Consider the following 12,731-nt stretch of genomic DNA (forward strand, 5'->3'; position numbering starts at 1 on the left):
ATGACTTGGCCTTTTATCCTAAAGATCTGCGGTAGGTCATAAGCAGAAAGCCAAATTCATCACCTCAGCCTAGTTTGCAGAGTAATGAAAAATTAAGGAACAAAGTCACACAGCAAGAATCTCACTACTACAAACTTTTCTATTACTATTTCTATTACTGTAAGTCATTAAGTTTGTGATATCTTCCAAAAGATCTACTTTCTTCAGTAAACTACAACAGGTCATGAAAAATAAATGCCTTTTTTAGGTCACTACCATCAAGAACATTAAAAATTCCACTGCTCGTATACCTTGCTAGGTATATGTTCTAGGAAATTACATTTATTTATACAAATGAGTAGATATGTAGTTAAGGAAAAAAATAACAATAATTATGACACAATCACATAGCTTTTTCTAGAAGACAATAGGAAAATTATAGCCATTAAAGACACTGTTATCAACTGACAACTTGCATAGGTTCAGTTAAAAATAAAATAGAAAATTATTAATAAAAATGCAAAATCCTAGAAGTGACTGCAAGGGTTTGCTAAAACTTTTTAGAAACAAATGGGTTCTGGGGTATGAGGTCCACATTTATTTTAAAGAGGTTTATATGTTTGAGACTGATCGATAAATACTACTGAAAAACTAGGTTGTTTCAAAGCTGAAATTTAAAGTACAGCACATCTAATCTGTGAATAAAGATGAATGTGTTTGGAAATATAGATAAAGGGGATAGTGAAAACTTACTTCTCTGAAAAGTATTATATAATAAATTTCAAATTTCCCTTGTTAAAAAAAAAATGCTAAGGAACTCAAAACAAAGGCATCGCATGTACATATCAAGAAGCTCAAAACACTAATGTCTAATGATCCCTGGGTAATATAATTTTTACTAGCTTACCTTTGTAAAATTGAGGACTATAATTGTAACAAATTTAATATGACCTGTAGTAGTTTCTATCCTAAAAAAGAACTCTACCAGAGAAAGACTTCACAAAGTGAAGATAACTTGAGTTTCATGACACTTAAAATTATTTTAATGTATTTCAATCATGATGAGTGAATTAGATAATTTCTAAGCCCTTTGCATCAATTTTTTAATCAATAAATCAAAAATCTTATATATTTTTACATTAAGAATAGATACACTATAGACAGTGTTATTTAGCTACTAACTTCTACTTACTTAAATCAATAATAAAGTCAAAAGCAAATGACATTTTCTGTTAAAAAAAAAACTTGAATCTTGCTTTACTACAAATTAGAAAACAAAGGCATTTAATAAAATGCAAAATATTTCGGAAAGACTACCAAACCTTGAAAAACTCTTCAAGCTGTTTACTGTTATAAAGAGCAGGAATATTAGCAGAGAACTGCAACAGGTCTTCAGCACACTGTCTTCTCTCTTCAATAACCGTTTCATCAAATCGTCCTAGAATTAAATAAAAATCAACACTTAAGAAGGATCAAACTCAGGTTTAGGACCAGTTTTGTTTATGTTCACAGTCTGGAAAGCAGCCACAGGCCTACCCCTGCTTTTTTGCTACACTTATTGTAAACTTTCTAAAGTCACTCTAGTCTCTGCACCTGGAAATAACAGCACTCTCAGAGGAAAGAAAATACCATTTCTGATAGAACTAGAGGCAGAGGTGTCAACTGATAAGTACATATGCAATCATAATCGCAGGCCTGTCCGTGTAAGAAACTTACCATTCAAGAAGCTGTTGATTTTAAACTAAAGTTGAAAAGGGAATTATAAAGAACTCAAATGGTTTTCTATGGTGATTTAATACTGTAATTACTCATGTAATTTTCCCTTTCCCACTCTTTTTGATTTATAAAGGCGCTGAAGAGAGGAAATTAGGAGAACATCTGTATATCGGTGGGGTCAAAAACCTCAGCTTGAAGCAAAAAGCTTTTAAGCTAAATTCCATGTGTGATGCTGTCAGCGTACATGACAGCACACTTGTGAGCAAAAAGAAAGTATATACAGCACCAGGGAGCTCTGGTTTACAAGGTGATCAAAAGGTGGTTTACATTGAATTTTTTAATGATATATACAATTTTAACGCTGATAAGACATTTTAAATTTGGTCATTTTGTACTACTCTTTCATCAGATTACCAGTTGGCATTTGTCACATGCCATGTATCATACTGATTGCAATATAGGTTTAGAAAAATACAAAATCAAAAGAACAGCATCATCACACACTTAAACATGTTAAGTAGCTTTGCAAGATATTAACAGAAAACTGAGGAAAAAGAGATCTCTAGTTATATAACCCAAGCAAGAACTGGGAACAGCCACAAAACACACTCAGTTCAATGTGTCTCATGCTTACAGCAAAGTGTCTATGTGGTGACAAAAAAGAAATGGTTTTAAAGTTAGACCTGGGCTCAAATTTAAGCTCTTTCATTTGCAGATATAAAAACTTAAGATAAATCATTTCCTCACTTGCAAAATGGAGAAAATGAACGATGTGCTTAAGGATCCCAGTTCTATGTTAGGCATAGTAAGCACTTAATATATTAATCAAGGTGTCTTTGAATCTTCAAGTATCATCATAGTGTCTAGCATACAGAACAAGTTAACTAACTTTTGTTGACAGTATGAGTGAATAATGGAAACTTAGAACTTTCTAATAAGAACGGTCTTACAGTAGAACTTTCTATCCTGGAAGAATGTCTGTCATCTTTTACTAATAAAAAATCTTAAAGTGGGTCGATAAACAACCCCCTGGACTTAAATAGATGGGTTCCAGAGACAACGATCCTACAAAACTCCATGCATGTGTCTACAGGCACACGTTCCTAGGGAAAAGGTCCAGCACCCTCAAAGAGCCCAGGGCCCAGTAAAACTGAGCAAACAAGTGACAAAGGATTCCTAACATCCAATACACTACTTTTTTTACTTTGGAATAGGCTGCCAGCTGCTACCCCAATATCTGCTCTCACTTTCTTCTTTTGTAAAATAATGCCCAACTTCTAACTGTGAATACAGTGGCCAAGAAAACAAAAAAAAAGACTATAATTTCTACCTTGCCTTGCAGTTACATGTGGACATGGACTAAGTTCTGGACAGTAGCATGAAAACAAAAGTTATACCATGGCTTCCCAGAAATCTCAGTAAGAGACAACTGATATACACCTCTCCCTGGCTTTTCTTGTTTCCCCTTTTCCCTTTCCAGGAAGGATTATGAAATGGGAGGTTAAAAATAACAGAGCAACAGGCAGGAGCTTGGATTCCTAATCACTGAAGGGCTGTCCTGCGGAGGAAACCTCCAAATCTGATACCACATCAAAGAGAGTGACTTCTATCTGGTTTTAAGTTTTGACACACAAAAGCTACCATAATCTATTACGCTAAATCTATTTTTTTTTCTACTAGTTCCTAGTGCATGTGTGACAATTAAACTCAATTCTCCCAATGACAAAAGCACATCCAGAATGACCCTGCTAGCCTACTCATCAATAATATTACCTGGAAACAAACTTCCAAGAACCCCAACATAAAAAGCGAATTCTCTGAGCTGAAAACAAAGTTATTCAATCTTGGAGAATATCCACTAGCCAAACAGGTTAAAATGACAGCTAAATGTCCATTATTCATTCTTATGCCTAAGTAAGGAATGCAGGCTGCTCTGGTATTTATGATACAGTCCAATGTATTTATGCTTTAAACAAAAGGTAATTTCTAGTGCCTGTGAATACTGATTTTTTGAACACCTATAATCTCAGAACAGAAAACCAGAAAATGCACACATTATACCATGTTTCAATCCACAAGGTCACCTGATATTATCTTTAAATGCAATAACTACTTGTTAAAAAATTTTAATAGAAAACTCTCTACTGTTTAATGACACCCTAAAAAAATCTAATAACTGAAACAAATACATAAAAATTTGGGAGCTTTAATCCTAGTGTGATCAATGACTCATCCTACCTCCTCATTAAGCTAGATTAAAATGCTTAAGCAAGTAATATATCAGCTTCTAAGTAGAATAAATATGTCACAAGCCATTCTTTGTTGTACTTCTATTGATCTATGCATTTCCATTCCATTAAACTTGGACAAGCAGGATGAATTATAACATTTTTCAGAGTGGTACAATCAAAAATAAAGATGTATGCAGTAAGAGGTTCAGTTACACTGAATTCTATCATCAGAACAAATACAATAAAAGAACCCACTTTTTTGTCCCTAAGATATTGATCCTAACAAAAATTAATAATTTGGTAGCATAAGCAAAGAGATTAATTTAATGCAATAACTACTAGCCTTAATATATATAACATAGTTACCTAATTTTAAGTTCTTTTTTAAAAGACCAAAACTCAACAGTCATCCTAAAGGTAGATAACATTCTAATGGCTATTCTCTCTCGTTGCTAATCCTTTAGTATCTTCGAAACTCCACTTGAAAGCAGCAGCAATGAGAAAAATATACAGGTGCTTCTCTTATTACTGCTTTAAATTTCCATTCACAGGGTCAATTTTTATTTTTCTGTGAACAGAGAAGGAAAAATATAGGTAATTTATGATAGAAAATTCAAAATAAATTCATCCTAAGGTTTACCGTGCAATATTTTATGTTATATTATTTGTGTAAGTATGTATATACTACATATAAGTCACTTGTCCACCCCCAATTACCTAGCAAAAATTTGTTTATTAAAATCTGTATGGGGAAGGGGGAATTAAATTCAAAACATTGTAATTAAGCTGGCAAATCACTGGAAATAAAGTCTCTCCCTCTGATTTATAAGCCTCTCTCTCCTCTGTTTTTTTTTATTAAATAGAATAATTCTTAGATAGCAGTTTATAACTTTTTTAAAATACAAATGTCAGTAACCAAAAACTGGAACTAAAAGTTATGCTTAACCAGTAACAAATTACCCAGAAAAGCTTGATCCTGATTCTTAACTGTACCAAAACTTCAGAGTAAAAAGAGAAATGAGATTCAAGGTTCTCAGATGTGAATTCCTCTAGTCAACAGCACCAAGAACACATCTCTTGTTAAACAAGTTGGATATATACTCTTTGCAACTAGAGAGAATACATACATACTATCAAGAACACTGGGGCATTTCAGTACAGGGTGTGAAAAAGGATGTACAGGATTTGGGCCTGTTTTAGGTGTTTTTCGAAAAGGTTCAAAGAAGTAGGGCTCTGCCCTGCTTTGGATGCTGTCAGGAAGTGGGGGTAATTCTATGAGTCTATGAAATCTAATTCAGGATTCTATGACTTTAATAAATCTTACTGTGAGGCAAGAAGAATGAAGAGAGGCTAAGGCTGTGATTTATAAGGGAGCTTTAGGCACTCATGGTGGCCAGGAGGAAGATATGCTTGATCATGTTTGAGACTTCAACAATGTTCCTGTTTTTGTTTGTTTTTAGGCAAGATTATGGAGCAGCCTTGTTTTGTCTTGATCCAAGGACACAGAGTGGCCTTGTCTAATGTTCCTGTTCTGTGAAACTGTTTATGTTCAACAAGAAAACAGCACAACCTAGCTGTGAATACCAGGCCAACTCTAAGAAACACCAAGGTCAAACAAATAGGTAACGCCAGCCAGGCCAGTTCTTTCTGAGCTGTCAGGAGCTGCTTTTCTCTTTCTTGCAGGAAATCACAGAGATGCAACAGAACAAAAAAAAAAAAATGATCTAATCGTGAGAAAACAATAGACATGCCAAGATTGTAAAACCTACAGAACTGTGTTATACTCTTTAAAAATGTCAATGTCATGAGAGTCAAAAAAATTGCCTAATGAATACTCTAGATTAAAGGAGCAATCCTAGAGGCATGATCCTGGATCCAAAGGAAAAAAATCTAAAAAGGACCTGTTAGGACAACTGGGGAAATCTGAATACGCACTACATACTTCATAACATTGTATCGATGTTAAATTTCATGATTGTGATAGGGTACTGCGGTTATAGAGTAAAAAATGGAAAGTGGAGTGAAATATCACAGTGTCTGCAACTTACTCTCAAATTATTTAGGAAAAAAATGAGAGATACACACATTTAAAGTTACAGAAAGTATGGCAAATTATTAACAGTGAACCTGGGCAAAAGGTATATAAGTGTTCATTACACTGTTCTTCATTGTTTTCTGTAAATCTGAAACTCGCAAATTAAAAAAATTTAGAAAAAAATATGAGTTGGTGCTATATTGAAGAGATAGAGAATTAGAAGAGGAAGACAACTAACCCAGCCTAAATGGAACATAAGGAACTTCCTAGAAGTCTGAAGGCTAACTAGAAACTTTGCAGTGCAGCAGTGCAACACTAAAGAGACACAAGAAAGTACCATACATTAGAGGAATGAAAAACTGAGCAACACCTGATAGCTAACAATGGCTAATGTGTGTCGACCACTGAGCTAGACATACAACAGATAGAATCCTCAGAACAGGAAAGGTATTATCCCGATCTTATAAGAAAATAGACTCAGATGTCAACTTGTACAAGATCACACTGCTAGGAAATAATGGATAGAAGATTCAGCCTAAGTTCATCTGATTCCAAAAGGCATGTTCTTTTCACTATACCACCAGTACAGTAACTACATATCTGATGTTTCTGCAAATTAAAATAGGATATTTTTTATAAAGGTATCATCGATACACAATCTTATGAGGATTTCACATTTAGCAACATTGTGGTTACAACATTCATCCATATTATCAAGTCCCCACCACAAACCCCATTGCAGTCACTGTCCATCACTGTAGTAAGATGCTATAGAGTCACTACTTGTACAATAGGACTCTTTTGCCACTAAGGTTTACGTACTAAAAATGTGAGAGTAGCTAAAAAGACAGATGATTAACCAACAATTCCCTTCACACAGTCACAGCTGCTGCCTGCAGGGTTCACTGCAGTTATCAAGTATTACAAATGGACTGTGCCATTTATTGAGAGAGATAAATCCCTTACCTATTAAGATTAATAAGAAACTTTCACTCTATAATATGTAAAGGTGTGGAGAAAAGTTGAAGACAATCCATTAACATCAAGACAAAAACAGCTAAGTACCTCAACCAATTTAGAAGCCAGTGCCCCTTTCACGCAGTGACAGCTTATTGTTTAAGAAGCCAGACTTTGAATCTTCCAACATTAAAGATATATGGGTGCAATCAAATTCCATAGTAAAGAAGATTTAAGGTGAAAAGTAGAAATATCCCCCCTTCCTCACCCTCAGAGGTACACACATTATAAAAGGTACGTGGGTATGTCTTCTCACAAATATCTGTATATTTAAACATAGATGAGATCTTACTAAACATATATGTTGTGCAACATTTGTTTTCTGTATCTTAAAAATACACCTTGGAGGAGGGATAAGGGCAGGGAAAAAGAAAGGGGGCATTACGATTAGCATGTATAATACGGGGGAGGGGGGCATGCGGAGGGCTGTACAACACAGAGAAGACAAGTAGTGATTCTACAGCATCTTACTGTAAAGGGGATTGTGGGGGGGACTTGGTGAAGGGGGGAGCCTAGTAAACATAATGTTCTGCATGTAATTGTAGATTAATGATAACAAAAGAAAAAGAAAATACACCTTGGACATCTTTCCACACCAGTATATCCCAAATAGCTAAATAATTCTTTTAACTGGCTAAATTATGGCACATTCACATAATCCCATATTAAGAAACCTCAGTTCATTTTCTTTTCCTCTATTGAAAATACTGCAAGGAACACCCATGTATATGTACGTATGTGTGTGTACATAGGCATATATGTGTTCTCAAAAGGTGGTCCACAGACTGCTGGGGTCTCCCAAAGGCCTTTCAAGGGATCAACAAGTCAAAGCCATTTTCATAATAATACTAAGACAGTAGTTGCAGAGTCTCACCATATTGACATTTGTACTGATAATGAAAAGCAACAGTCACAGAACTGCTGGCCTCTTAGCGTGAATCAAGACAATGGCGCCAAACCACACTCCCTAGCAATTGTCATACTACAGCCACTCACTCACACTCAAAAATTTTTGAATGCCAGTTTCACTTAAGAATGTCCTCGATGAAGTAGCCAAAAAACTAACTTTATTGAACATCAACTCTTGAAATCATTTCTTTTTAACAGTACAGGGAAAAAAACAAACTATAGCTATTCAGACTTGGATATTTAGCAGACATTTTCTCAGAAAAAAACAAAACAAAAAACAAAGTGCACCTGACACTTCAAGGAAAACTACAAGCAGCATTGCCGTCATGATGAAATTCTATCTGTCTAGTCACTGACAGCTTCCCAATACTTGACAGATTTCCTTTAGCAATCTGTGGTGAAACTAATAAATTTCTTGATAATCTATAATGAAATGGGTCAACATTTGCAAGATCCACATAACTCAGGGAACCAATATTTTTCACTGACCAATTCATGATATTTCAAGCTCAGAGACTGGTTAAATATCCATTCAAGTGCAAGACAGACCAATAGATTTTAATATAACAAAGTATCAAAGGTTCATTGATAGGGTTTCCAAGTCCGTAACGCAACTAAACCTTTAAAAACAACCACCACCCGTCAAGTTTGGTGTATCTAAGATGGATATCTTCAATTATCTGAAGAACTATTAAAATACCTCTCCCTTTGCACCTACATCATCTGTGTAACCCTGAAATGTCTTCAGATACATCAACCACAGCTATCTACCACTACAGAATGGGTCCAGAAGCAGACAGGAGAAGACAGCTATCTTTTTTAATCCAGGTGTTAGAGAGTCACAAATGTAAACTAACACTATTCTTACTTTTTTTTTTGCTTTGGGAAAGTTACTTTTCATAAAAAAAATGCATTGGTTTTTTATTTTTATTTAATACAGTAACATTTTTAAATTTCTAGTATGGCTAATATTAAGAAGCATAACCACATAAACAACAGTTCTTCAAGGTGCTTAGGAGTGTAGAGGAGACTTCTGAGACTTAAAAACAATCAGTCATTGATAAAGAGCTCCTACTCAGACATGAAAATCGATGTGTAGTAAAACTTGCTAGAAACAGAATTGTTAGGAAAAGGTCTGTTTTAAATCACCCTCCAAGAACCTGTGCAAACGTATACTTTTCCCATTGTGTCTACTTCCCCACACTAGGCATAATCAAACTTTTCCATTTAAGATTTCATCAAATCTTAACTCATGCTTTCTTTCTGTTGAACTTATTTTTCAAGGATTTACATGTCACACATGATCCTACATGCTAAAGACAGATCCATAACTAAGAATGAAGCAAGCTCTAAATCACACAGTTTAGTCATTTCAAAAAAACCAGCGAGGAAGGGGGAGGAAAAGACAGTTAAGCACAGTATGAGGGAAGTTTCTTACTTTCACAACAGAAAAAAAAAATACATTTTGGAGTGGGTTTAGAAGCATGATTCTTAAAACTCCTCAGATAGGTGCATTTTTAGAATTATGTGCATCTTCATAATTAAAGTGCAATGCCACAAGACTTGAAAACTTGACAGGAAGGATAGATACCCCGTCCTAAAGCGCTTCCCTTTTTCAACTTCTGGATCATGACGTTCACTTCCACTTCCTGACTCTTAAAAGTTTCTTAGAAGACAGAGACAATTTGAGACCCTGTATCTACAATACCTATTTTCTACATGTTTCTTGAATGAAATGTGCCCATAAAATTCCTTGAAAATGAAGGAAGGGTTGGACTGAAATTAATCCAAAAAGATTCTGTTAATAGATTTTTGGCATGTAACCATGCTTGCCAGACACAATAGCAGCGAAGTTGTGGTCAGAAGAGGTGATAGTTCAATGACAAAAAGAAACAATTTTAATCAGAGAAGATGTCAGGAAAAAAAAGTAAGGTACCATAGATATTGGATAGTAACAATGAACACAGGCAAAGAATTGTGGAGCATTAGGGGATGTCTACACTCAGAGGTCAAAAGCAAACAGTCAAAGGTTAAGAGCCTATGATAAGAATCTGTGGATCCCCTACTGAACAGCAGGAGAACAGAATGAGTTGATGGTGCCATCAGACTATGATTGCTACTGACCTGTTGCCCACAGCTCTCAAATGAATTTTACCAGAAGAAATACAAATGCTTTCCTTTTTAATTATGAACTCAAGATACTTCTTGCTATTACTTATATTTTAAGATATTATTATGTATCATAAATTGTTAATACTGGTTTGACTTCTTTCTGGCTTCAATACCACTGATGTTACTACACCAGGTAAGAGTCTCTGCACTTAGTCCCCAGATCTCAAGGAGATGTAAACCTGCAGGATATCCTACGGAGGTAAGTGTAAAGCTGCGTGAGTACTGTGTCCTCCAATCAGCCGGAGGAAACCACTATTCCATGCAGACTACAAGCCACTGGAGACAGGATAACCTCAAACCATCCAGAGTTCTTCCTAAAGCAAAGGGAACATCAGTAGGATTTACTCAAGAGACTGAAACCACACAATAATTGAACAGGGAAAGTTATGTATATATAGATATACATATATATATTATATAGTTGTATACACAGTAAAAAGTTACAATAATATAAAGAATTACTCATCATGACACTAATGAGAAAGGTGGAAAGAGAACTCTAAAGAATACCCCAGGGTGAGGGAAGTACCCGAGGAAGGAGTAACTTAGGAGACCACCCCAGCCCCTCAAAGTTGGGACGAGATCTTCTAGGAGAAGGTATGGTTGCAGCCACTGCATGGGGGAGAAATGTGCTAAGTTGCCTGAGCCAAAGCTGGTGAGTTCACATGGGACAAGGCCAGCTGGCGAGCAACAAGAAGAGTCATAGCGCTGGGAGCCCACTCACCAGCAAGGTAACGCAAGGCCTGGAGTAGCCGGTGTCTATATGGGGAAGGCCACAGTACACAGCTTTCTGGGGTAAAGGCAGGCCAGGGTTGACAGCCAGGCATGCAGAAGGAAAGGAAACATCAGGAGCCTGCGGGCCTGCAGGGCAACAGGGTCTGGGCTCTACAGCGTCCCTGTCAGGAGGAACACAGGAAACAACCTTCAGGAGTCCTGCAGCTGAAGCTGAGGGGAGGTACACAAAGGGAGTCAGTCAGAAACCCATCCAACAGGCCTCAGGTGCTTAGCTAGGTGGCTACCAAACTGGCTGGGGCTGCAAAATTAGCAACAGACTATGCTTTAGGTATGTGGCTGAAGCAAATGCCTCTGGCAACAGCACAGCCAGGGCAAAAAGAAAAACAAAATCCACAGCACACGGGAAGGAGGAAGAGAAAGCCCTATCTTCTTGCAAAACCCCTCCAGCACCCTCTATTGTGAACAGCACACTCTCTGAAGGAAAAATACTTAGAAACCAACCCATGAATGCAGTACAGGAAATAAAAGAAGGGACTTGAAGCTCACGGGCAAGAACTGGATAACTGGAATGGCTTCTTAGAATTGCCGATATAATAAGAGCCCCAGGAATTCCAGGCCAATCTTGAAAGGCAGAAATTTCCCCAATGTTGATGAGAAATGTAGCTGGTATCAGAACATACTCTCGAATGCTGCTGTGTAAAAAATCAACATGGTATATAAATAGGTATTAATGTACGACTAGACAAATAAATGCCACAAAAGAGAAAACTTTTAATTAATGACTACGCATATGAAAAGTTAATATATATCAAAAATGGTAGTTGAATTTCACTGGGAAAACATGGATTACTTAATAAAAGATCCTAGACAGATGTGTCTCCATTTGAAAGGAAAGTGCACCATCATCTGACAGCCCACTGAAATATAAATTCCACATGGACATTAAAAAGAATTTTTAAGCTCTAAAGATGATCTTAGAAGCAAATGTAGCAGTTGGGAGACGTTTGAAACCCAAAATCTTAGCGGGTGAGGGCACAGGAACAGAACTGACGATACAAAAATCTGTTTTGCAAAAGCTATTACAAACAATTCTAAAATTTGTATATATATGAAAATAAATATGCACACATAGTTGCATGCATGCAGGTTTATATGAATGGATGTATGTACAATGAATGCACTGTAAATACATATGTTCATAACTGTATTATATCTCCTAACTCTAGCTGCTAAAAGAGCCTAGAAGCAAGTTGCAATGAGCACCTACTGCCCAGAAAGTGGTCTCTGTGGTAGCCAGGGTCCAGCCAGAAAATGGAATCCACACAGCAATTTGAACAGGGGAAGTCCTAGGAAGAATTACTATTTATAGAGAAATGACTACTAAGCAGGAATAAAAGAGAACTCCAAGGAATACCCCAGGGCTGAGGCAGAGAACCAAAGGCAGTACTTGGAAGGGGTGACTTGCCCAGAGGCTGGCATTCAGATCTCACTGCAGACTGCATGCAGCACATCGGATGAGATGTTAGCAGATCCCCCCAGACAAGCTGTGCTACAGTAAGAAGGCCAAATTTGGTAGGCAAGGAACTGCAGGCAAGGACCAGTTAAGCAGGAACACTCTGCTGGGGGCCAGCAGGCCGAGAGGAGAAGGCAGGGAACCACAGCCAGGAACTAACAACAAAATTTGCTGAAGGATGAGCACCACGAGATATCCCCCATGCACCACACAGAGCAAGCAGAAGCAGAAATACACCAAACCCCCACCTCCTACAGCATCCCTCCAACACCATCTACAGATTAAGTTCACACATGCCAGTTGGAATAGTAGGTCCAATAAGGCATGAAAGGAGGATTTGGAGCTAAAATGAAATAAATTGATAACTAGTTTGATAACTGACACTTTCTAATACCATTCCCCACAAAAAGCAACAGGGCTCTGT

General features: G+C 36.8%; 1 protein-coding gene across 11 annotated transcripts in view; it reads right to left on the reverse strand.

Annotated features, from left to right (window-relative positions):
- The window catches only part of RPS6KC1 (ribosomal protein S6 kinase C1), a 388,511-nt gene that overhangs the window by 318,105 nt on the left and 57,675 nt on the right, over window positions 1-12,731 (reverse strand). For all 11 annotated transcript variants that reach the window (XR_012122859.1, XM_073216955.1, XM_073216956.1 and 8 more), the window contains one exon: window positions 1,302-1,417. Coding sequence is in view for 5 of the 11 variants with exons in the window: in XM_073216955.1 (XP_073073056.1) it covers window positions 1,302-1,417 (116 nt within the window). In the remaining 6 variants the exon portion in view is untranslated. The remainder of the gene's footprint in view (window positions 1-1,301; window positions 1,418-12,731) is intronic.

This window comes from Manis javanica, chromosome 11 (genome assembly GCF_040802235.1).
Source record: "Manis javanica isolate MJ-LG chromosome 11, MJ_LKY, whole genome shotgun sequence".
Taxonomy (NCBI): Eukaryota; Metazoa; Chordata; class Mammalia; order Pholidota; family Manidae; genus Manis; species Manis javanica.